General features: G+C 39.5%; 3 protein-coding genes across 4 annotated transcripts; 1 reads left to right on the forward strand and 2 right to left on the reverse strand.

Moving 5' to 3' along the window:
- Positions 1-228: 228 nt before the first annotated feature.
- LOC103468811 (RING finger protein 222) lies at positions 229-3,215 on the reverse strand. Its single transcript, XM_008416134.2, has one exon. The coding sequence runs from the start codon at positions 1,737-1,739 to the stop codon at positions 1,113-1,115; it is 627 nt and encodes a 208-aa protein (XP_008414356.1). The 5' UTR covers positions 1,740-3,215; the 3' UTR covers positions 229-1,112.
- A 101-nt stretch (positions 3,216-3,316) lies between these two features.
- On the forward strand, positions 3,317-11,588 carry ndel1b (nudE neurodevelopment protein 1-like 1b). 2 transcript variants are annotated; one of them, XM_008416132.2, is made up of 9 exons: positions 3,317-3,672; positions 5,548-5,644; positions 7,012-7,165; positions 8,464-8,612; positions 8,701-8,837; positions 8,934-9,101; positions 9,181-9,272; positions 9,958-10,103; positions 10,187-11,588. In XM_008416132.2, the coding sequence occupies exons 2-9, from the start codon at positions 5,559-5,561 to the stop codon at positions 10,266-10,268; spliced, it is 1,014 nt and encodes a 337-aa protein (XP_008414354.1). In that variant the 5' UTR covers positions 3,317-3,672; positions 5,548-5,558; the 3' UTR covers positions 10,269-11,588. The 2 variants fall into 2 exon arrangements, with proteins under 2 accessions (XP_008414354.1, XP_008414355.1); XM_008416133.2 differs by lacking the exon at positions 3,317-3,672 and adding an exon at positions 5,189-5,459.
- A 246-nt stretch (positions 11,589-11,834) lies between these two features.
- LOC103468809 (acyl-CoA synthetase family member 2, mitochondrial) lies at positions 11,835-18,866 on the reverse strand. Its single transcript, XM_008416131.2, has 16 exons — positions 18,619-18,866; positions 18,107-18,302; positions 17,892-18,020; positions 15,167-15,220; positions 14,960-15,078; positions 14,054-14,216; positions 13,860-13,955; positions 13,633-13,784; positions 13,466-13,554; positions 13,319-13,395; positions 13,136-13,243; positions 12,717-12,868; positions 12,493-12,634; positions 12,281-12,391; positions 12,106-12,174; positions 11,835-12,014 (listed from the first exon to the last, which is right to left on the reverse strand). Exons 1-16 carry the CDS (start codon positions 18,774-18,776, stop codon positions 11,964-11,966), a joined length of 1,866 nt encoding a protein of 621 aa, XP_008414353.1. The 5' UTR covers positions 18,777-18,866; the 3' UTR covers positions 11,835-11,963.
- Positions 18,867-22,067: the final 3,201 nt, after the last annotated feature.

Genomic DNA, 22,067 nt, shown 5'->3' on the forward strand with positions numbered 1-22,067 from the left:
AATGTTTGAATTGCAGGTTTGTTAAAAATGGTCCTTTTAACAACTGATTGTGATCTAACAATCAATATTTTGGTCTTGATCTGATGCTGTGTATCATGAAGGACTCTGGTAATCTAATCAGTCAAGCAGTGTCTCTCCTTACAGTAGACAGGTACAGCTCATCTCCTTCAGGCTACCGTGGGAGCATGAATTATTTCTAACAGATCCTTCAAAGGTGTCTCTCTTTACACTGTCTTCACAAGTAACTGGTTAAAGGATTCTTGCCGGTTCTCATTTCTATAATTCATAAAGATAAAAACTTCAGTAAGACTCGGAGGTTATCGTTGGATTCATCATTTCCTGCTTTATGACCATAGTTTGCTACAACCACACGCTTCAGTTGATATTATTGTGACTTTAATCCATAGGTCAACATAAACTAGTGCCTAATTTTATGTTTTTTTAAATGATCACATGTGAACTTAATGTTCCTATGAGTTCCAAGCATCAGCTGCTTTATGCCTGTCACGTGTTGTCCCAGGAAAACACTCTGAAATCTGTGTTTGTAAAGCGACAATGTGAAAGAGTACTAGGTGTGTGAATACTTGAGCAATGAAATGTTTCTACCTGGAAAAGTGGGAGGCTGTGGCTTTACAGGTTAGGCCACAAACTCGTGTATTGCTGCTTGGAAACACAGCAGTCAGCAACAAACCACAGCATTGCCCGGGCCTCTTTAGCAACATTCTGAATTTCTAAGGATTGTTTGCTGAGTTGGGGTTACAAGGCTGGAAAACAGAGGCTGTTATTGATGATGAGCATGAATTTGATGACTAATTCATCTTGTCAAAGCAAAATTTTAATTTAGACTGTTGCTTAGCAATAGACATTATGTGCCAATATAAGTCTTTGTTTTATTGACCACTTTAATCGAGATAAATTAATTAATTTGACAATACAGAGCTATAGTCCAATATGACTACAACTAAATACTTGAACATACAGTTCATATCGTGATACATTGCTGATCAGTGAAACTCACATGCACAACAACGTTGATTTCCAAGGAAACATTGTCCCTATAGGTTCTTCAATCGTTTCCACTTGGACCTGTATGCTGTGCATCTTCAGCAGCACTATGCCAACAAAATCCAAGGTAACGTCGCGGCCACCAGTGCCAGAACAGTAAAGGTTGACAGCAGACAGAGCAAGCATCGCGCCGTGGTGCAGACCCTGCGTCTCTCCCTGCGCTGAGGGTGAACCACTGTCATCACGACATCGAGCGCATCCTCCTCTGCCATCGGTCGCCCCTGGGCACTTATGATGAAGATCTGACACGCGTTGTGGTTGTGTCCGATTAACCTCTCCTGACGGGCTCGTCGAAAGATACTCCCGCAGCAGTGGGCTATCCGGTTAACTCCGCTCAGTAAGCTGCCCCCGGAGGCGCGCCGTGCGCTCCGGAGCTGCGACGCCGTCGGAGGAAGAGGCACCTCCAGCGTCTGTTCTTCATCTGGGTACTTGGTCGATGAGAGTGCCACCAGCGATTCCTTTTGCCTCTTGATGAACGTCAGATGTCGGCAGATGGGGCAGGCAATTGTGTCCCTGATGACTCCGTCGCTGTTAATGCTGACCAGCGTTTTGACCAAGCAGTCGTGACAAAATACATGTCCGCAGCTTAAAGTCCGCTCAGTGCCCGATAGGATCTCATAGCATACTGGACACTCCGGTGTGTCGTCTTGGCTGTCCTCTTTGTAAAGTGCCATGTAGAGGTAGTAAATGCTGAAAACGGGTTGTCTAACAATAAGAACCCTTAGTGAAGGAGCACTGAGGTGCACCTAGTTCATTGTTCCTCATTGACTGCGCCGCGGCTTTGGGTGGAGGCCAGAGAGTCCTGTAAAACAGAGCCTGTCACCTGTGACAGCAGAAACCTGGCCAATTGGATCCAGTTCAAGTTCTTAAGTGGTACATATTTTATGATCCTCAACGCACGTCTCTCACTGTCAGTGGTGCTGGTTTGGCTATGTAAACTATGTTTGTCCAATAATTTGTTTCATTAGATTTTTCAAGTGTTTAACAAAAAAACACTGAAACTTTCAGAAGAACTTCTGACAGGTGAGACACAGTTCTTTCGTTTTATTCATTTTCGTACGGAGCATTTTGTTTTCTGGCTGTTATGCACCACCTTGTGGTCGCTAAAAATAACTACACCTAACTGTGTTACAGAAAAAAAAAAACTTTACATAAATGTAAACCTGCAAAATAAAATGGTCTCCACCATGACCAGATCTCATTCCAGCAGAGAACATTTGGGATGTGATTGGAGATTCGAATCATGGATGTGCAGTGCAGCTGACAAATGTTCAGCAACCGCCTATGCTACCATGAACAATATGGATCTTTTAAAATCTCTGAGAGATGGTCAGATACCTTGTTTAATCTATTCCATTAAGAATTGAGTCAAGAGAAAAATGGGGTGCAATCCATTATTAGCAAAGAGTCTTAATTTTATTCAGCTCAATTAAAAAAGAAAAGAAAAACGGTTTTATTGATCTCAAGGGGACAATTACAGGAGGTACGTGGAGCATACTTAGCGATACGAGATAAAATAAGTAAATAGGAGGACAGTGCAATTTGCAATGTGTAAGTCTTATGTAATAAAATATATTGTGAGTGTATTGTGACCAGATGTTTACATACGCTGCATAAAAAGACCTATTAATTTCACCTATCAAGAAGCTTTTTGTGATTTAGGTCAGTCTGCATTACTAATTTCTTTTCTGTGAATATGACCAGATGGCTAAAGAATGACAAAAACACCTTTTATGAGTGGAAAACAATTGTGCTAACTTCAATTGATTCAAGAAACATACAAGTAACTTTGGAACATACAGCGTGACTCTTTGAATACACATTTGTTTAATTTCTGCATCTTGAAAGTTCTCATGTGCAAACATTTTTTTTTTTACTCTTACAAAAAAAGGAAATTCTCCAAATGTGTCCACACCTCAGCCAATGGATCTCCCAGCTGTCTTCCACAGTCCACAAAGCATGCATGTATGGGTTAGCCCCTCACGGTAGGAATGTAACGCCACATGTAAACTACTCTAAACTGGTTTAAATGTGAATGCACTGTTGTTCTGTGTACTTTGCTGGCCATGTTTTAATTTGGTGACCTAATGACTCGGATGGATGGATGGATGGATGGATGGATGGATGGATGGATGGATGGATGGATGGATGGATGGATGGATGGATGGATGGATGGATGGATGGATGGATGGATGGATGGATGGATGGATGGATGGATGGATGGATGTGATTGAAACGTATATTTAATCAAAAACATGTATTTTGTTTCTCATCTATCACTAGGGTCATGTTAGTCCTCTTGTGGACGCCACCTTGTGGTTTATTGGCATAACTCCAACACTTCCTTGGAAAAGAAAAAAGAAAAAAAAGAGTGCCTCTTTTAGTTTCAGACGTTACGTAACGTGAAACTACGTCACGGCGTACGTCTTGCACGAGGACATACGTTAGTTCCGGGAGACGCGTTGGCAATTTCCTAAACACATTCCAGTTCCCTCAGTCAGTAGCAGAGGCCCGTACCGGGAGAAGGAGAGCGTCTCGTTGTATATTTTACCGGCTGAACGGACTATTGTTGAGACAGAGGACCAGACAACGGGTTGATATGAGCAGGTAAGGATTTAAGTGTGATTTATTACTGTCAATTCTTGGCCTGTTCGCTCAACGTTCCCCGGTGCTGTCCTTTTGTGAACGTTACGAAGATAAAAGCTCACATTTCGACTGTACTACTTAGCTTTTACATTTGATTTAGTCTCAGTCCGCTGTATGTGGAACCTTCTGGTGTCTTCAAACACAGGACTGCTTCAGTCTAAACCGTAGGGTGTCAGATATCGACATGTTTTAATTAGCGACCTCTTCTCTGCTTGGCTAAATAACTTTTCTTAGATAATATACAGTCTGTGTGATTCGTTTTAGATGAATTCCTTGTCGTTGGTTTTACGTTCAGAATCTGTTAATGTTTGGAGTTTTTTTGTCCCCTAACACCCAGTTTACAAAAGATGCTAATTTACGGCAGCAATCTAGCAGAAGATATTAAGCATTACTCAAAGATTTGAGGTGTAATATCATCACCACACCCTTTAAACCTTCAATGAGTGATGCTATTCCGTGCAGATTAAACCAATAAGACTGAATAAACGTTAATGGAAAAGAGTTGATGTAATGCTGACCTCATCAGCTTCTGAGGTTTTATTAAATGTGGAGTCATCATTCTTAAAGCATAAGTTTGGATGGTGGTGGAGGACTTTCCCCTTTAGTCCTTGTTTTGTCATGACAAAAAAGGAGGGTGAAATTATCATCCCTCCTAATGCAGGTTCCCTCCTGTCCTTATTCTTAACCTATTACATGATCGGGCTTGACCTCTTCTGCTGGTGTATTATGTTACCTGTACACTCTGTGTTGACAACAAGGCACTGCAGATCTGAAAAGGCTCCTTCTATACTTCTGAATGTATCCAGTTTTCTACAAGGCTTTAGCCTGTTGCCATGGCAGCTCCTGATTGTCACATGTATTTGGGAGACACAGAATCCCCTCGACATGTTTTGGTACTTTCCTGGATAGCCGATAAGTCTCCCCCTATCACATGATGCACCCAACTTGTTTTGTCAGTGGTATTTTGGGAAAACCATCCAGCTTTCCAATGTTTTGATTTATGAAGCTGCATACCAACACATGTTGTCAGTCAGTCAGTTGCTGATGAGGCCACCTCACTGGAATGTTTCAACGGAAGAGCAGTCGCCCACCCGCTGAGTGGAGAAAATCACACATCCTCTTTAGTCTAATCTAAGCCAGAGACTAAATCTTTAGTCCCACAAACCCAACAGCAGTTGCAAATATTCTTCAATTTTCCTGAAAGCATTCTATTTTTATTTATTTATTTATTTTCAATTTGGCATGGATTATGATAGCAGCTGTGTGTTATAGTGTTGCTCTTGCAATCACAACAGTGGATTAAACGCATAAAACCTCTGTTTAACATTAACTACTCTTTATTTGGATATTTTCTGGGAACTGGTTGTCTAAAGTTGAACAGCAAACTTTATATTGGTGTAAATACAAAGTCCTCTTTTATTTTGCAAATGGCACATTATTTAGTACATTTATACACTTAAACACACGTTGTTGTTTTTTAAACCAATGAAGCATTCCTTCATTAAGAACTAGCTGGCATAATTCAAATTCAAAAATACTGAACATACTGGTCATATTGTGACATGGTTAGACTTACCTGGAATTATTTCTCATTTTAGACCTCAAAAATGGGTTGTTTCCATTCCGGGGGGCAAATTTAAAAACTGGATTTCATTGGTTGCTCTGATTTGAGATAAGAAGGGAATGCGTCCTACTTGTTTCGACATGCCAAAGAACACAAAAGATTAAATATTTAGTGCCAGACGAGGGTAACATGCTTGTGTTAAAGTGTTTTTTTTTAAATTATTATTATTATTTTGCCAGTAAGTGTATAAAGAATGTCTTCTTTTTTTTTAGGTTGCCCTGACATGGACACAGAGATGATTCCTAAATTTTCATCAAAGGATGAGGAGGTTGATTATTGGAAAACTCAAGCCCTGAAATATAAGAAAAGGTAGGTAGTGCTCCTGTGACTTCATACTTTGTGTCATATACTTTGTATGTGTCGGTTGTAAACTGTAAGTTGATATTTTTAGCATTCTGTTTTTATGCGTGACCTTGATCTGCACGTTTTGTTTTGTTTTGTTCTCAGCGTTTTGTGTGTGTAATTATAGAATAATGTTTTTGCTCAATAAGCTCATCTTGCAGCAACATAACTGTGCTTATTTTGTAGCTGGCAGCAGTTCCCCTGTATTAGCACAAAAATAAAAACCTACCTCAGTTGAGAAATGTTTGTGGGTTTCAGCGCAGAGCGACTGGGACGAGCCCAAAAAAGGCAAATGACTTGCCGGGGCCCTTATGACATAACAAACCGCAAACCTGCTGACCAATTCAAGAGGAAATGACAAAAGCTTTGACTGCTTTAGAAAAAGCCACAAGCCTTTCTGGAGTCTGCAGCTGTGCTGCGTAAATCTTTTTAAACCCTGCTTGTTCCTTACGTGAAGCTGAGAGCCACTCAGGCGAAGTGAAAGGCTGCATATAAAGGGTTAAAGACATGGTGGTTTTCTGAGAAATTCCTGCAGTGGGTATATGCGGGGAAAACATCAAGCCACGGAAAAACTAACTTCAAGTAGGTGGCTTGTAGCACGTGTTTCAAGCATGTGTTTTCTCAGGCGGACTTTAACACGAAGCTATCAGCAGCTGCAGCTTGCATTGTTAATAAATTACCTTTTTGAAATGTTTAACTTCCCATGTTTTGCTTTGCTACATTTGACTCTTGTATGAAATGGTAACTTCTTGTAGATTTGGACATTGAGAATGTAGTTTTAAATCGACTGCCTGGCGCTGGGCCCGTTGGAGATCCCATGTGCTGATGTCACAAGGCTCTCTGACATTGGCATGCGTGGAACGACCACGCACAGAAACTGATTCACGGATTCCAGCTCTCTCTGAGAGTATTATCTCAGTGCAAGTCAGCTGAACTCACTATGGCATTGGGTGCAGTGTCATCTGATCAGGACAAAGGTTATGTAAGAATGAACTTTTCCGTTCCAGCTTTGGTTGTTAATACAAATGTACCTTTTTTTTTTTTTATTATTATTATTATACAAGAAGCTCGCTTATTCAGCAATGCTGAGATGGGATTGGTGTGGTGTGGTATAGTTAAATCACGAGTGAAAGTTGAGCCTTTTCCAGGTCTATTTCTGTCAAAGCTCCAGGAACATCCCTGAGCTAAACTCTTCCTGCAGAACAATAGCCTGGCCGTTTTCTAGAACCATTCAGCTCTGCAAAGCTGAATGGTTCCAGTGTTGATCCGTAATGCAGATGTGAAACAATGACAGTTGTTTTTTTTCCCTCCCTCTTTGTGTTTGTATCATTCAGTTGCCAAGATGCTCAAGAGGAGCTGCAGGAGTTCCAGGAGGGGAGCCGGGAACTGGAGGCCGAACTGGAGGCTCAGCTGAGTCAGGCTGAACACCGCCTTCGAGACCTACAAGCTGAAAACGAGAGACTGAAGAACGAGTCGTCCAACCTAAAGGTGAACCGCTAGATTAGAAAATGATGGCATTCTTTTAGAAAACTCACAGGAGTAAAAATCTGACCATTTTTGCAGGAAAAACACAAAGAAAGCCCTTTCAAATCAAAGTTCTGCAACACAGACAACCACCAGTCCTTCATTATGGAAAATGTTGTCCTTTCACATCATACAAGTTGCCGTGTTTGCTCAAAATATTTCTCTGGTCAGATGCCTCTGACCCTAAAATAAAGAATGTTTGTTCACACTAACGTCTACGTAACGGTCATGCGTTGTGACAATAAATTAATGAATGACTTGGCAGTCAAACAATTCAACACTGGAATGCAAATCGGGGTTTTTCACCCTCAAAAAAACCAAGTTGAAAACAGCTGTTATTCATTTTGAATGGATCTTGTGGAGAGAAAAAAAAACGGCAAACGTTTGCAACACGCTGTCTTATAATTTAGTCAAATACATATACAAGATGCAGAGAGAAACATCAATCTGCTTTTGAGAAACTCTTGTATTTCAAAACAAACATTTTATAGTCAGGACACGATTTTTAAAGATTTATCCAGGGAAAAAAAATAAATTAATTGCATCAAGGTTTAAAGAAAAATTATCTCAATTTGCTAAAATGGGAACCTGGAAGGTCAAACCTTCACAAAATCTGTCATAGGTGCATCGCCAGTTCGGACACCAAGCAGAGTTACTTGAGTCATCTGATCTGCTTCCTAGGACAGAGTTTATAAAGCATGTTATGTAATCCTGTGGCAAGGCTTAATTGGATGTCAGGATAAAGTAGAAGGAAATAGGAAGGACGAGTCTCGTTCTAAATCAGAGCGGGCCTGAGCGCCGAGTTCTGATCGTTGCCGGCTGTATTTATGTGCACACAATGAGAAATTCACCATCAGCACATTGCGGTTAAACATGTGAGCCCATGTGCCACACCTAACTCTAAAAAGGAACTCTGCAAATGAACCGGAGAAGGTATGAATGATTCCTTCCTGTCTTTGTGCGTCAGGGGCCACAGTAAAGGCTCGCAGCAGTGCCTCTAATTACACATAACCTAGTGCAGGAAGCGGGGCCAGGGGCCTCCCGTGGGAACAAAGGGGCCTTTTGACAGTGAAATAACACCAAAGAACATCTCTACTGTCTTGTGACTCGCCTCATTTCCTCTGCTGTTGTTTGTGACCATCAACCAAATGCATAAAATAGTATTTTCGAACGTCATGCTACAGTGCGCCTTTGTGCTCCTGGTTCTCTACATCGGCTCACTCCCGGGGTGTTTTCTTTTCTTTGTCCCTATATGTTGTCAGGAAAAGCTAGAGCAGCAGTATGCTCAGAGTTACAAACAGATTTCCATGCTGGAGGACGACCTGAGCCAGACCCGCAGCATCAAGGAGCAGCTACACAAATACGTACGAGAACTGGAGCAAGCCAATGACGACTTGGAGAGAGCCAAAAGGTCAGGATGAGAATAATGCATTAAGACGCATTTAGACTGTTAAGATTCTCTGCTATGTTCATGAAACAAGCCGCGTTTCTGACTTTAGGGCAACCATAGTGTCTCTGGAGGACTTTGAGAGCCGTTTGAACCAGGCCATCGAGAGAAATGCTTTCCTTGAGAGCGAGCTGGACGAGAAGGAGTCGCTCCTTGTGTCAGTGCAGCGGCTGAAAGACGAAGCCAGAGGTAAGGAAGAAACCTTTTTTTTTTTTAAGATTGGGCTTGTACTGTTTGTGGCATTTTGGATAAGAATTTTATTAGTCACACTTCAATCTCCTGCAGATCTGCGACAGGAGCTGGCAGTACGAGAGCGGAGCACTGACAGGATGTCGGCACCGAGCTCGCCAACGTCAGATATAGACAAGACTGATTCTGCAGTCCAGGCCTCTTTATCCCTCCCTGCAACACCTGTAGGAAAGAGTATAGAGCATGCGTTCATCAGCCAAAAGGGTAAAAGTTGTTCCCACTCTTATTTCTGCATATATTTAAAAATATATATATTTTAATTAATTTAATCTTTTTACTGTAGGACTGACCAATGGCTGCAGCGGCTCGGCTCTAACACCTTCTGCCAGGATCTCGGCTCTTAATATAGTTGGAGACCTTCTGAGAAAAGTTGGGGTGGGTTTTATTTATTTCATTATAAATGTATAGCTGATTTACTCCTTTTGCATCTCTCTGTGAGATAGAGACGGATTCAAAAGTGAAAACTGGTCCTTTGAAATTCCTTGGCTTTCTAATTTTGAAAGAAGGCAAAAATAGTAACTTTCACTCTTACAGTGAGATCTGTTCAAAATAGTTCTATAAATTGAGTTCAATAAACGTAACTGATAAATTTACTCTATGACAAAGATTTGCTTGTATTATGCAGCATGGGTGATTTTACAAGTTTTATCTTAAACCAGTGGATTTTCTCTACAAATGTATAATTATCCTTCCTTTCCCAACCTGCAGCATCACTTATTGATTTAGAAATATTTCTGATGAAATTTGTCTCGTCGGATGAACTGGAGTTCTGCTATTTAAAATAGTAATAAATTAAAACAGCCTACTGTATCTCTTTGATTATTTCTGCAGCTGTACCGATGCAAAAAATAGGTGTAATAGGGGCTCCAGCATGATGGGCCTGGTGGCTGTGTTGCTGTCTGAATACATTTGGTGCAGAAATAATGTGGCAAAAGAGGAGCAAAACTGTTGCTGCAAAAAATCAAGATATAAAATTCCACGTCTCCTTGTTTTAATTTGTGGTTAAGTCACAAGCTTTACTTTTAAGGCTAAAGTTTTTTTCCCCCTGTTTGTTCATTAGGCTTTGGAGACCAAACTTGCAGCTTGTAGGAACATTGCCAAAGATCAGGCAGCACGAAAAAAATACTCCACAGACGTCGGTACAATCCTCAACAGCAGCCCTAAAAAGTTCCCACACCCTCTGCACACGGCCTACTTTGAGACAAGGTAAAGCCTCTCTTGTAGGTTTGGTTCTGCTACGTCTTAATTCACACCTGCTAACAAAGTTCATGTCCTGTTCTCATCCTCAGCACTGTTAATGGACTGGATCCGAGCTCCATGGCAACCAACAGAGCCATCCCTCCTCCAGGCATGCTGCCTTTAAGTGTGTGAGGACCCAAGATGCCACTCAAACCTCCACTCAAAGCCCATCCAACACAACATGGCTACAAATAGGACTCATGAGCTGCTGTGTGTGTGTGTGTGTGTGTGTGTGTGTGTGTGTGTATGTATGTGTGTGACTGAGTGAAAGATTATTGACTGGGTGGGGGAATGCATGACTGAATTTGACAGATGCACGAGAGAAGTTAAATAAACTTGCCTCCAGGTTGCAGCTTGGAGTGCAGCTGGGTAGCCATGCTCCTACCTGATCCCTGCATGTGCCTACAGCAGAGCTCTTCAGTGCTTGTTTACTCCATTGATGTCACAGTTCGCGCTGCAGCACTAACTCAACGGCTCTAACGAACTTCTTCTTGACAAAGAGGCCCTTCAGCTTCTTTTTGATATTTTTTTTCCTTCATGTATTTTCTCCTGAATTGCACAGTTGAACTAATTTATATTTTGAATGTTTAATATTTAAAAAAAAAAAGGGAAATGCTTATTCCAGCTGGTTTATCTTGTATGCTTTGAAATGCATTTTTCTTGTTTGCTGCTTTTTTTGTTGTTTTTTTTTTGCATGTCTACTTGTGGTTGCAGAAGTGCGGGTCGGCGCCGCGCTGAAGACGGACCGAAGTGAATGTTGATTGTCCAAAGTTATGTAGCGCAGTCGTTGCCATGTTTTCTGTTGGGTGAAGCATTCTTCTGCCGCCCTGAGTTTTCTTTTTTTCTACTTATAATTTTAAGAAAACCGTTTTGACTTTACTATGTTATGACATGAATTTGGCCCCAGAACTCTCACCACCTGTAAAGGATCCTCAAAGCCAATCAAAATATTGAAAAATCTTCCTGACAATTTCAGTTTTACTGAAGCAAATCTAAATTCAGTGGATCTATTCAGGGTTTTGTGCAGTACAGCACAGATTCTGGTTTTCACTAATATTAATTTGGTATCAACTTTTTTTGTTTGTTTTTTTGGTCTTGGCAGCTTTGTTATTGACTTTGTATCCATTTTTCTTCTTGCAGCTCACATTTTAAACCCTTAGTAGCCTGAAGTATAATTTAAAGGTTAGTTGTTGTTTGTATTTATGAGATCTCAGTTTACAGAAGAGCCTGTTACTGAAGCCACTTCAGCGAGTTTGTACAGTAGTGTTTATAGATGGCGAAAATTTGCTTACCTGTACATAGAGACATTTGGCATTAAAGTCCTATTTATTTCAGATTCTGTAAGGCATGTGTTGAGATAACAAGTTTTACTTTTGTACAGTGGTTACAGCCATTGTAATATGCTATTAAATTGTCAATTGTTAAAGTAAATAAAGATTGAGATAATAAATATGTCTATGGTCTTGGTGAAATGAAAGCATATTGGCTTTTTTTTTTTTAAAGAAACCTACTATTGTCTAAAACTAACTTATTACACCTTTTGATCATCTAAAAACATGTCTAAAAAGTTGCTTGTTTAAAATAATTTATTTAAAGTTATACAGTTGATGTTCATTTTAAGATGTATGGCAGGACAATTAAAAGCTGAATCATTCATTTGCTTTTTTTAAAAGCTTAATATTGTTCCCCAGGTCAAGAATAAATCAACAGACTGCTTTAATATTCCAGCACAATTTAAAATAAGGCATAAATTATTCAGATACATAAATTAGTTTCAGTCTTTACTCATTTTACAATGACTTCCTGTAAAAGCTAAAATTAAAAAAATCAAAGACCTAATTTCTTCTCCATTTCCTTCTTTAATATGTTCTTCTTGATCTAGAGAAACAAAAAATAAGTTTAGCTTTATGACTCAAGCATGAATTATGTGTTGTATTTGTAAATACTGGCATTAAAACAGCTCTCCTACCTTCCCAGAGACAGTTAGTGGGTAACTTTCTACAAACACCACATAGTGTGGAATCTTAAAGTGAGAAATCTTAAAAAAAAAAAAAAAAAAAAAACACATCACTGTGAGCTAATTTTTGAATAATTAAAAATCATTTTGGTCTGTTTGGATGTAAAGTATGTCCATCTTTTCTTACCTTTCCTGTGCAGAAATCTCTTATCTCCTCCACAGTGGAGGTCTGGCCCTCCCTCAGCCTGACGCAGGCGCACACCTGCTCACCCAGCCTCTCGTCTTTCACTCCAACCACCTGGGAAGCCGAGCATCACTGTAGTTGTCTTGTAAAAATAAAATATTTAGCGCAACCCCCCCCCCCCCCCCCCTCGGGGGGGCGGGGGGTTTAAATCTCACCTGCACCTCCAGAACTTTTGGATGCTTGTGGAGAAATTGTTCCACCTCAGCGGGGTAAATGTTCTCCCCTCCGCGAATGATCATGTCCTTCATGCGGCCCTCGATGCAGCAGTACCCCAGACTGTTCAGGCTGGCTGTGTCGCTGCATGGAAGAAGTAACTCACTCATAACTTTAAAATTATATAAAAAAAAAAAAAATCTCTGAATTTAAAAACTCATCTTACCCAGTCCTATACCAGCGATCCTCAGCGATGACCTCTCTGGTTTTCTGAGGATCATCCCAGTACCCGAGCATCACACAGTAACCTCTGGTCATCAGCTCTCCTGAAGCCCCCAAAGGGACAATCTGGCCCGAGTTGGGGTCCACTATCTTGGCCTTGAGATACACATTTTGGCACCTTGTTAGAGTGTGAAAAAGCTCAGGGTTTGAGCTGCTGCACTGTTACTTTGCACCAAAAAGGTCCTCCAGGATTTCCTTCTACCCACATTCCAAAACGTTCTTGCTGTGGTAAATATTCTCCAAAATTTGCCCTTAGATGATTATTTGCATGCAAGGTTTTCTCTTTATTGATGGACTGGTGACCTGTACGGGGTGCGAGGATTGAGTAGGAACTTAACTGGATGGATACAAAGGAAAGCATACCTCAGTGTGAGGCATGATACACCCGACAGTGTTCATCTTCAGATCATCGTTGTCTTGCGGGAACCCCAGGAACGTAAGAGGGCTGTTTTCAGTAGCTCCGTATATAACCTGTAAAAAGATTAAGTTAATCTACTCTCAGGCGCTCCTTGACTGTCACACATAAGAAAAAAAATAAATCCTCACCGTTATTTCTTTCATGTTCATGTTTGATATGAGCCGCCTCAGAATCTCAGGGGGGCACGGAGAGCCTCCCATGAGCCCTAAAGCAAAGACAATACGTCACTCCAAATTCAACAAAACCAACTAATCTTGACTTTTTAAGTCTCTTACCAGCTTCGACTGATGACAGGTCATACTTGTGTAAATCACAACTGAGCAAGTCAGTGTACATTGTGGGAGTGCCATAGACAAAATTGCACCTAAAGTGGAGGAAGGTATGATCAGCAATCATTGAGAGTTCCTGCTACTGGACGCACTATGGACTCTGAGGAGCACACTTTTCATTCTGGATGGCCTCTAAATTGGCAGAGCTGCTGTATGTAGAAGAAGGGAACACGAGCGTGATGCCGTGGACTGCCATGCTCATCCCTCCCATCACAGAGCCGAAGCAGTGGTACATAGGCACAGGCACACACACTCGCACCTGAGGCTGATTGTGAATAATAAACACAGTTATTCAAATCAAAATGTGTGTTTTACATACACCAGACCAGTGTGGACTCACTCTGCGATCGTAGCCCATACGGAGGCCCACGAAATATGCATTATTTACAATATTGTTGTGGGAAAGAGTGGCTCCCTTTGGTTTCCCAGTGGTACCCTAGTGCCAGTGAAGCAAGAGAAACGTGCGTCTAGGTCAATATGTCTCGATTTGCTATCACGTCGCTGCATGTGAAAGGTTTCGTAATGCAGTTTTACTGAAGTGAACTGGATGTTGATGGCATCGTCAAAGGACAGCTGGCTCTGCAGGTCCGACAGCTGCTTGTGGTGCCGACTCTCCGCTACCTGCATCACGTCATCCACATGCAGCATCCCTGGCCACCTGTTGTCGGTCACAATGATCATACGCAGCTCTGGCACCCTGGAAGATCCAGAACCAGATTCTTTGAGCTGCTGACAGGATTAATATGATTATACATTTTAAATAACTAGGTCAAGATGTCCAACATACGACTCGGGGGGCCGTTTAAATAATTTAGTGTGGCCTACGACAGCAGTTCAGAAATGATAAGAATTTGGCTCACTGGAAAAGTGAATCGGACTCGATGCAATATGCTGGGCTTCCTTTCAATAACTAATTGAACATGCTGTTATGCTTCACACCTAGAATCAGTTGGAATGCATATATGATTGAACTGAACTTATTCTTTTGGTAATGTGCCTTGAGACAACTTTTGTTGTAAATTAGCGCTAGATACATAAACTGACTTGATCTGAATTGAATGAAATTGAATTGATGAATGAACCATTTCTTTATGCTGTTGCTAGAAACTTTTGAAAACAACCTGAAAAAAAGAGATAAATGCCTTTTTAATATTAAGGCAACTTTACAAGACTCTTTTGTTCATGTTTCAAATCCACAAGGATTTTCCAAGTTCTATTCAGATATTTTGATGCTTAATTTAATTAAAATATTGCTTTTTGAGCTAGCTGTTAGGCTAAAAAAACATTTTAATTTGAAAAAAAAATACATGCAAACCAATTTGTGACCCAAAATACTTTCAACTTGACAAGTTTGTAAAAAGTTTGGACATTGCAGATCCTGTTCATCCCTAAATATCAACAGTGGAAGGACCATAACGTAAGATAATGTTTGTGTCAAACCTGGAGCTTTTGATCGTACTGGGTGGCATCGACTCGATTCCTGGGCAAATCTCCCGCAGCATCTCACAAAAGTTATGGCTTTTAAAGCTGGTTGGACACAACACTGCTTTACACTGGACCTACGTACAGAAAATCTCGGTTCTAATATTGCTTAGGAATTATTTGTTTAAAAAAAATTCATTCTGCACGTCTTTTTTCTTTCTTTACCTTTTGCAGTGTAAACGCCAATTCGTCTACTTGATAGGCTGGGTTCAGTGAAACCTGTAGGCACAGCAACAAGGTTTGTCAGGGTGGAAATTGCAACATTTTTTTTAAAAATTACATTTTTAATCGACCTGACCTAGAACACTGTCATCACCATCTGACAAAAATAAATATAAAATAATTTTTAATGACCCTATCAGTGATATTTTTACTCATTTTGCAAACAAATGCTTCTCAAAAAACAAAATAAATATTATTTAAAACAAAAAACAACAAAAAGTCCATCTGACAGAGTTGATGCTGCATGACAGAGTTGACACAGAACTGAAGGTGATGACAAACTAGTGAGTAAAATGAAAAACTTCATACATGTGAAGTAATGCAATTTATGCAAAATACATTAAAATGAATTAATTGCACATTTAAGTGAGATTTGACAACAATTTCACTGAAAGAGTCACAAAAACTCTGATGGAGTTGACATCTGACAGAGTTGACAAAAAGCCAAACTATCTCAATTTATATGATGTTATCCTGAAGGAGGCCATGTTGTAGTTCATCAGGTCCATGCAATCTTTACATTATACCAAAATTAAGCTTTTATTTCACAAAATTTCATAAAAAGTTTTGTAAATTGTCAGTTATGGTGTTGACACATCATGGTTGTGACAAAAAACTTAGGAATAAAAAGAAGAAAAAACTAAATAATAACATAAGCTAACCGGAGCTAACTAGCCCTCTTAGCAAAGGAAGAGAAGGGAAGTGGTCATGGGGTCCTTAGAAGTTCTGGTGCCCCCCAATAATGCCTGATTTTTTTTTTTTTTACATTCTTTTCATTTCTGACGATGTTGACAAAAACTAGGGACAAATTTCAATGGAGTTGGAAAATATATAAAAAGTATTTTTAATTCAATTTATTGATACTTTTATAATTATTTATATAAATACTTGCACTTAATTGTCATAATATATAATTTTTGTATTTCTTTAATTGTTTTAAACTAGTATAATGTATTGAGTTCTGCTCCTGGACAAGAGCTTTTACAGGCATCATCCACCGACTACAATGTTTAAAATAAAAAAATATTCAGCAAATACCTGGAAAATATACATTGTTGTGCTCAGGTGACAGGTTAGTTTAGTCAGATATTTGAAAAAGTTATATTTTGTGTATATTTTATTCTATTTTTTTTCTTTATCCATAGGACCTGTTTTGTCCCTATTCTCAAGAATCACTGGCAAATGAAATGCAGCAAACAAAAAAGAGAGACGCAAACAAATGAAATGCAGCAAGGCTTAGCTTTAATCAGTCAAACCCATTTGCTCATGAATAAATTAAATACTTTAATGAACCAAAAAAATTTACAGCTATTACCTGACTTAATATCTGTGTTTCACCTCCACTCATAGGGGGAAACTATAGGGAGTTTTTAAAACAATTTGCCGGGAGACATGCGTTCTCTCTCGGTGTGCCGAAACTGGAGCGCCCGGCCAGCTGACAGCTGGCGAGGGGAGCTGGCTGTTAATGCAGCGGGAGCAGACTCCGAAAACGTTGGAGCAATATTGTAATTAAGTGATTTATTGATGAACTGAGCAGATATTTAAGATCTATATATCTACATTCTTGCCTAAAAACATTGTAAAAAATCATTTTGTGTAATTTTAAGTGTAATACAGCAAAAATTATTTTGCCGCCATTGCTGCTTTTCTGAACACCCGTTTTAAAGGATGCAGACCCTAAATTTGGACACAGCTGTTTTTTGTTCGACTCCCTCTAGTGGTCTGAAGTACTTCCGGTTTTCAGCACTTTTTGTTTGCGTCTCTTTTTTGTTTGCGTCTATTTTTATGTTTGCATGTTTTCTCTGTTGCTGCGCATTTGCACCTGTCGGCCGCCGTACAAAAGATTGCCGCAACTACATTCGATACCTTGTAGTAAAAATATGTAGTAGAAATAGATTCTGCTGGGGTTTTGTTTGTTTGTTTTTGTTTTTTTTCAAAACGCCGTGGTTACTTTTTCAGGGAGAGATCGTGCTAAAGATAGATGATAAGAACTGGCTGGAAGCGGATATCAAGGACGTTTTTTTTAAACCGGGGGGAAAGTACAAGATAACATTCTGTTCTTAATGTTTGCAGAAGGAAACGTTACCTGTTGTGAATTTTACTAAATGTTTTTAAGAAAAAGTTTTATAGCTTCTTCACATGCGTCACTTTTGGTATGTGTTGAATATAATTATTCATTATTAATGCAACTTGGTCCAAATAATTTAAAAAAAATTAATAAACAATGCAACTAGAATTATGTTTGTGGTTACCAAACCTTGTGATAAGGTACAGCTTGCTATGTGATTTTTATTTATTTATTATTTATTTGACCAAATATCAGTGTACATGTATGTCCATGTTTGAATTATGCAGAATTTTGACCCTGTCTTGTTTGGAGAAAAACCCACAATAAATTCAAAGCTGTGCCTAACATTTTTAAAATATATTGAATATGTGTTCAGAGTTATCACTTCATCCAGATGAACTAAGACTTACAATGAATCAGTAAAATTACTAAACCGCTGTCGGGACTTCTAAATATCTGAATAAAACTGCATTTTATGGGAAAATGTCATATGTGGAAAATGATAACCTGGTAAACTTCCAGCAGCACAGCTCTCCCCCTAAGTCACTGAAAAGTTCAACGTCCATCCGACTTGTAAATACAGACAGATTCTACACTGACCAGGATAATTCCGGCCTTAGCTGAAGCAAACTGGAAAAGGATCCATTCGTATATGTTTGGAGCCCAAATCCCCAGTCGATCGCCTTTCGTCATGCCCAGAGCAAGCAGGCCAGCAGCAGCCGTGTCCACCTTGTCAGGAAGAAATGGTAGAAAGTTGGTTGACTGCATGCAAGATTCAGAAAACCTAATCGAAACGGGTTAAATCTGAAACCCACATCTGTCTGAAACTCAGCAAAGGTTTTCCTGATGCCGTCCTGTAGAAACACCACAGCTTCACGGTCAGGATAGCGTCGGACTGTAGCTTCCAGGCTCTGACTTACAGTCAGGGGAAGCAAGGAATAGGAAGAGGTGCCGTGGACATAGCTGGTGGTCAGGGATGGTTTGTGAGGTGGACTGTCTACATGGAGAGACCTGGCAAAGAGCAAATTCACAAATGTGTGCCTTGTCATTTCAGGGTTTTGACTGACTGCAGCTTTAAAGATTTTTTAAGCAAATCAAACTTGGGGAAATTTGCAGGAAACTGATTTCTTAATTTGCATGACCACAAAAAAAAAAGATCTGCTTTTAATTATCTAAGCTGCTGGGCAGAAATCATAAGTTTTCTGTTTGAAAATGCAACATTTCTGACACATTCCGGCATGACAGAACTTAAACACCACTCAACGACCTGATATGCTGTTAAACCCAAAACACTATTTACTTTTTTTTTTCTTTAAGAGTAACTCACCGTAGCAAAACCGTCCCTCCTGGTTTCCACGCCCTGGCGTCTCTGAGTCCATCCAAACGTCGGAAACTGTAAGCGCAGCAGACCCTGAGCAGCGGGGAAGAAACCTGCGCAGACATGGCCTTCAGGCAGCGCAGCCAGCTGGATGCAAATGCAGTCATGGTCCGTCTGAGCAGCAGAGTGTTCTCTGCAACGCTGCTGGTTCACTCTGGTTTGATTTAATTACAGCATGTGTAATAATTAACTTATATTCCTCAGTCGCTATATAAGTACACAGTTGAAAAGATAACAAACTCCTGTTTTTTTAAAAAAAAACAAAAAACATTGATTTCACATAGCATCATCTTTCAACCAGATATTCGTTCATCAAAATCATTTTCCAACAACAAATAGATATTATTGTACACAGTATTGTCAGTTTAACCCTTTTGGAGAAGATTAAAAAGTTACCAAACTCTGAAAGAAAACAATCCTGTTTTTTAAAGAAAAGATTGAAATATCCACATCATTTCTGAAATATGATGTTCCTTAAAACTTTTGGAGTTTGAGAAAGGAATCGGCCTAGAAAATGTGGCGAACTGATATGTTGGTCAGAATATTTTATTTGAATAAACAGCAAATATTTACTGTGAGCTAATAAGGAGCTAATACAACCCGAGTAACCATCTCTAGAGTATTTCTAATTTTGTCTGGTTTAGGAATGCGTTTGTTTGTTTGTTTGCATGTTGACCTACTTAGACCTCGATCAGTAGACGGTGACTTTTCAAACACTGGGTGTTCTGTTTACAAGACATTTCTTGATGGTTATTTGTAGTTTAGAAAATTGTTCATTTAAAAAAAAAATTAGGTTCTGAAACATGAATCTGAAACAGACCATGCTTCACAGCGAGCTGTCAACTCTCTGACCTTTGCTCAGAGGATCATGTTTAACAACTTCGAGATAAGAAGTGATGCTATTTCTGCAATGTTTATTCCTAGAAATGAGCAAGTTGACATTTTAAGTGCATGCTCCTACATACAACGTGCATCTATCTGCTATGTCCAGTGCATGACCAATGAGCCCAACGTGTAAGTTATTCTACAGAGGGAGGAAGCCACACATATGGGGACATCATGCACACTGTGCACACGAGGCCCCCCACTGGAATTTGACTTTGTTGTTGCAAAACAATAGTGCTGAAAGCTGCTATTTCGTGCAGCACATAAAGGGCCAAATTGTTAATGTTTTACTGTATATTAATAAAAAAAAATAGCAGTGTAATAATGCAACAATGTAGATGCTAAAAAAACAGCTAGGTTTTTTTTAAAGAACAAAAATGTATTACCTTTAAACACCGGACTTTACAGTTTCTACCTTAAAACATTTCTAATGGTGAAGCCAAAGCCTGATAAAAGTACACTGACATGATGTGACGTTGCAATMTTTTGGTTTAGCTTTAACTTTCAGAGGCAGCAGAGAGAGCTCACACATTTAAGCAAGAATCTCCACCRGCTGGAGCTTTTCTGAAAGACCTGATGKGAAATTTACGGCCGACGAATWTGACAACTTTACTTTTGCGGCGCTTTATGTGGCACTGAAAATGTCAAAAACCGTTTCAATAATTCTTTTTAGCGGCATAGTGCTGGTTCTGAAATAAAGTATATGCTATACATCACTTTATGGTTTTTTTAAATTATTATTATTATTTTAGTTCAGTCCCTTAAAGACTTGGTCTAAAAGCATGAGCATGACATTTGCGATAGCATGTTAAACAATAACTGAATTGATTCAACAAGTGCAGCAACAAAGACTTGCAATGTGAGACTGGTTTATATTTACAGTTGTAAATGTAAATGGTTTACATTTACAACTGTAAATGTAAGCCAGTCGGTACTTTGATACTTGGCACACATTTCTAGTCAGCGAACCCTCTTCCCTCTTTCTTTTAATCCTTCAAATCAAACCCTTCCTGAATCTGACATGTGCTGAAATATAATGAGGCATTTTAGAGGAGACTTTCAGTTTTCTGTACCAGGAGCACGGCAGCAAACGTCTCCTCTTTATTTAGTTTCCTGTGTGACTATGGTTACCCTCCCTTGCACTTAAATTAATGTTTTACTCTRACACAAAGTTTACACAGAAACATTAGGCAACACCAAGTCATTCATAAGTCTTTGGGACCGCTTGTCTGCAGAACAAATTATCTACCAACCCGTCATTATGCTGTGTCAGTCTTATTCAGACTTTGTTATGACTACAGCATAAATCTACATTTCACCACGAATGGAAATGTGAGCAGTCTCTCTGGGACTGGCGCAAAGGCTTTATATATATAACGGTCGTTTCCTGCACACGCACTGCACTGTCATTATGGCTTAGGCTGTGGGTTAATACTGTACATAACTCCATTCATCAGTGGAGAGTTGACCTCAAGCTGTAAGGAAACGTATCTGGAACTCACTCAGCATTGTTATTCATTCTCTGTAAGGTCATGGCAAAACTCAGAAAATACCTGAGTCAGTGCTTAATGYGTCCTGCAGAGGGCGGCAGAGCTGCGGGAAAGAGACAAGCTCATTGCRGTTTAGCTGCTCTTGTTTTTATCTTGCTCTGGTCGATTTAAATGAAAAAAGAAAAAAAAGTTTCACACYCAAACCTTTGCAAAACAATAAATTGCTGTAATTTCTCTCAGATTTTACACTTTTTTYCCCCCTGAATTTAACACTTACAAAAACTGTCATCATAAAAAGAACTTTGGCATGGACTTAATAAATGAAAYGTGTTCACKKATCTGCAGCTACAGCCCAAAACCCTGCATGCCTCATGTGTTATTTATTTGTAGGATGAAGTAAGTAGAACATTATTTACTTAAAAATGAGGACATACAAAGTTTTACTACACATATAAAGGATTTATGTCTCAACAAAAAGCAGTTCCTCTGAGTTTCCTCAGATTTTTATGTTCCAATAAAATCGAAGTTTATGGGGAAAAAAGCTTCAACAGGCTTTTAGCTACATTTGCATATAAACCAAATAAATGCTCATTTGTTTGTTTGAAAATACAAAGGTTTGCGCCACTGATTTGTATTTACCCTCAGACTGAATGTTTTTTTTTCTGCCATTAAAAAACTATAATCTATATCATCTCTTGTGTTTTGGTTACGCATTTAGATGGCTACTCTTACTCTCCGCTATCACCGCATGCTTACTGAGGGAATGCTGCACAGTCAGTAAACGGATGCATTTCTATTGGCCTCTTTAGACAGATGACTGATCAAGGGCCAGCTGACTTGTTTTAGTTTAGAAGTTAACGGCAGGTAAAAATGATCAGAGCTATCCCTGATAACTACAACAGTTTTTATAAATGGGAGAAATACAAGGGTAGAAATTATCAACAGGTTGCAAAAGTAGCTTCTAAGTCCTTAGAATTTATTTTCATTTTCAGAGTCCAATTAAACTGCCAATTAAACTGGTGC

Source organism: Poecilia reticulata, linkage group LG8 (genome assembly GCF_000633615.1).
Source record: "Poecilia reticulata strain Guanapo linkage group LG8, Guppy_female_1.0+MT, whole genome shotgun sequence".
Classification (NCBI taxonomy): domain Eukaryota; kingdom Metazoa; phylum Chordata; class Actinopteri; order Cyprinodontiformes; family Poeciliidae; genus Poecilia; species Poecilia reticulata.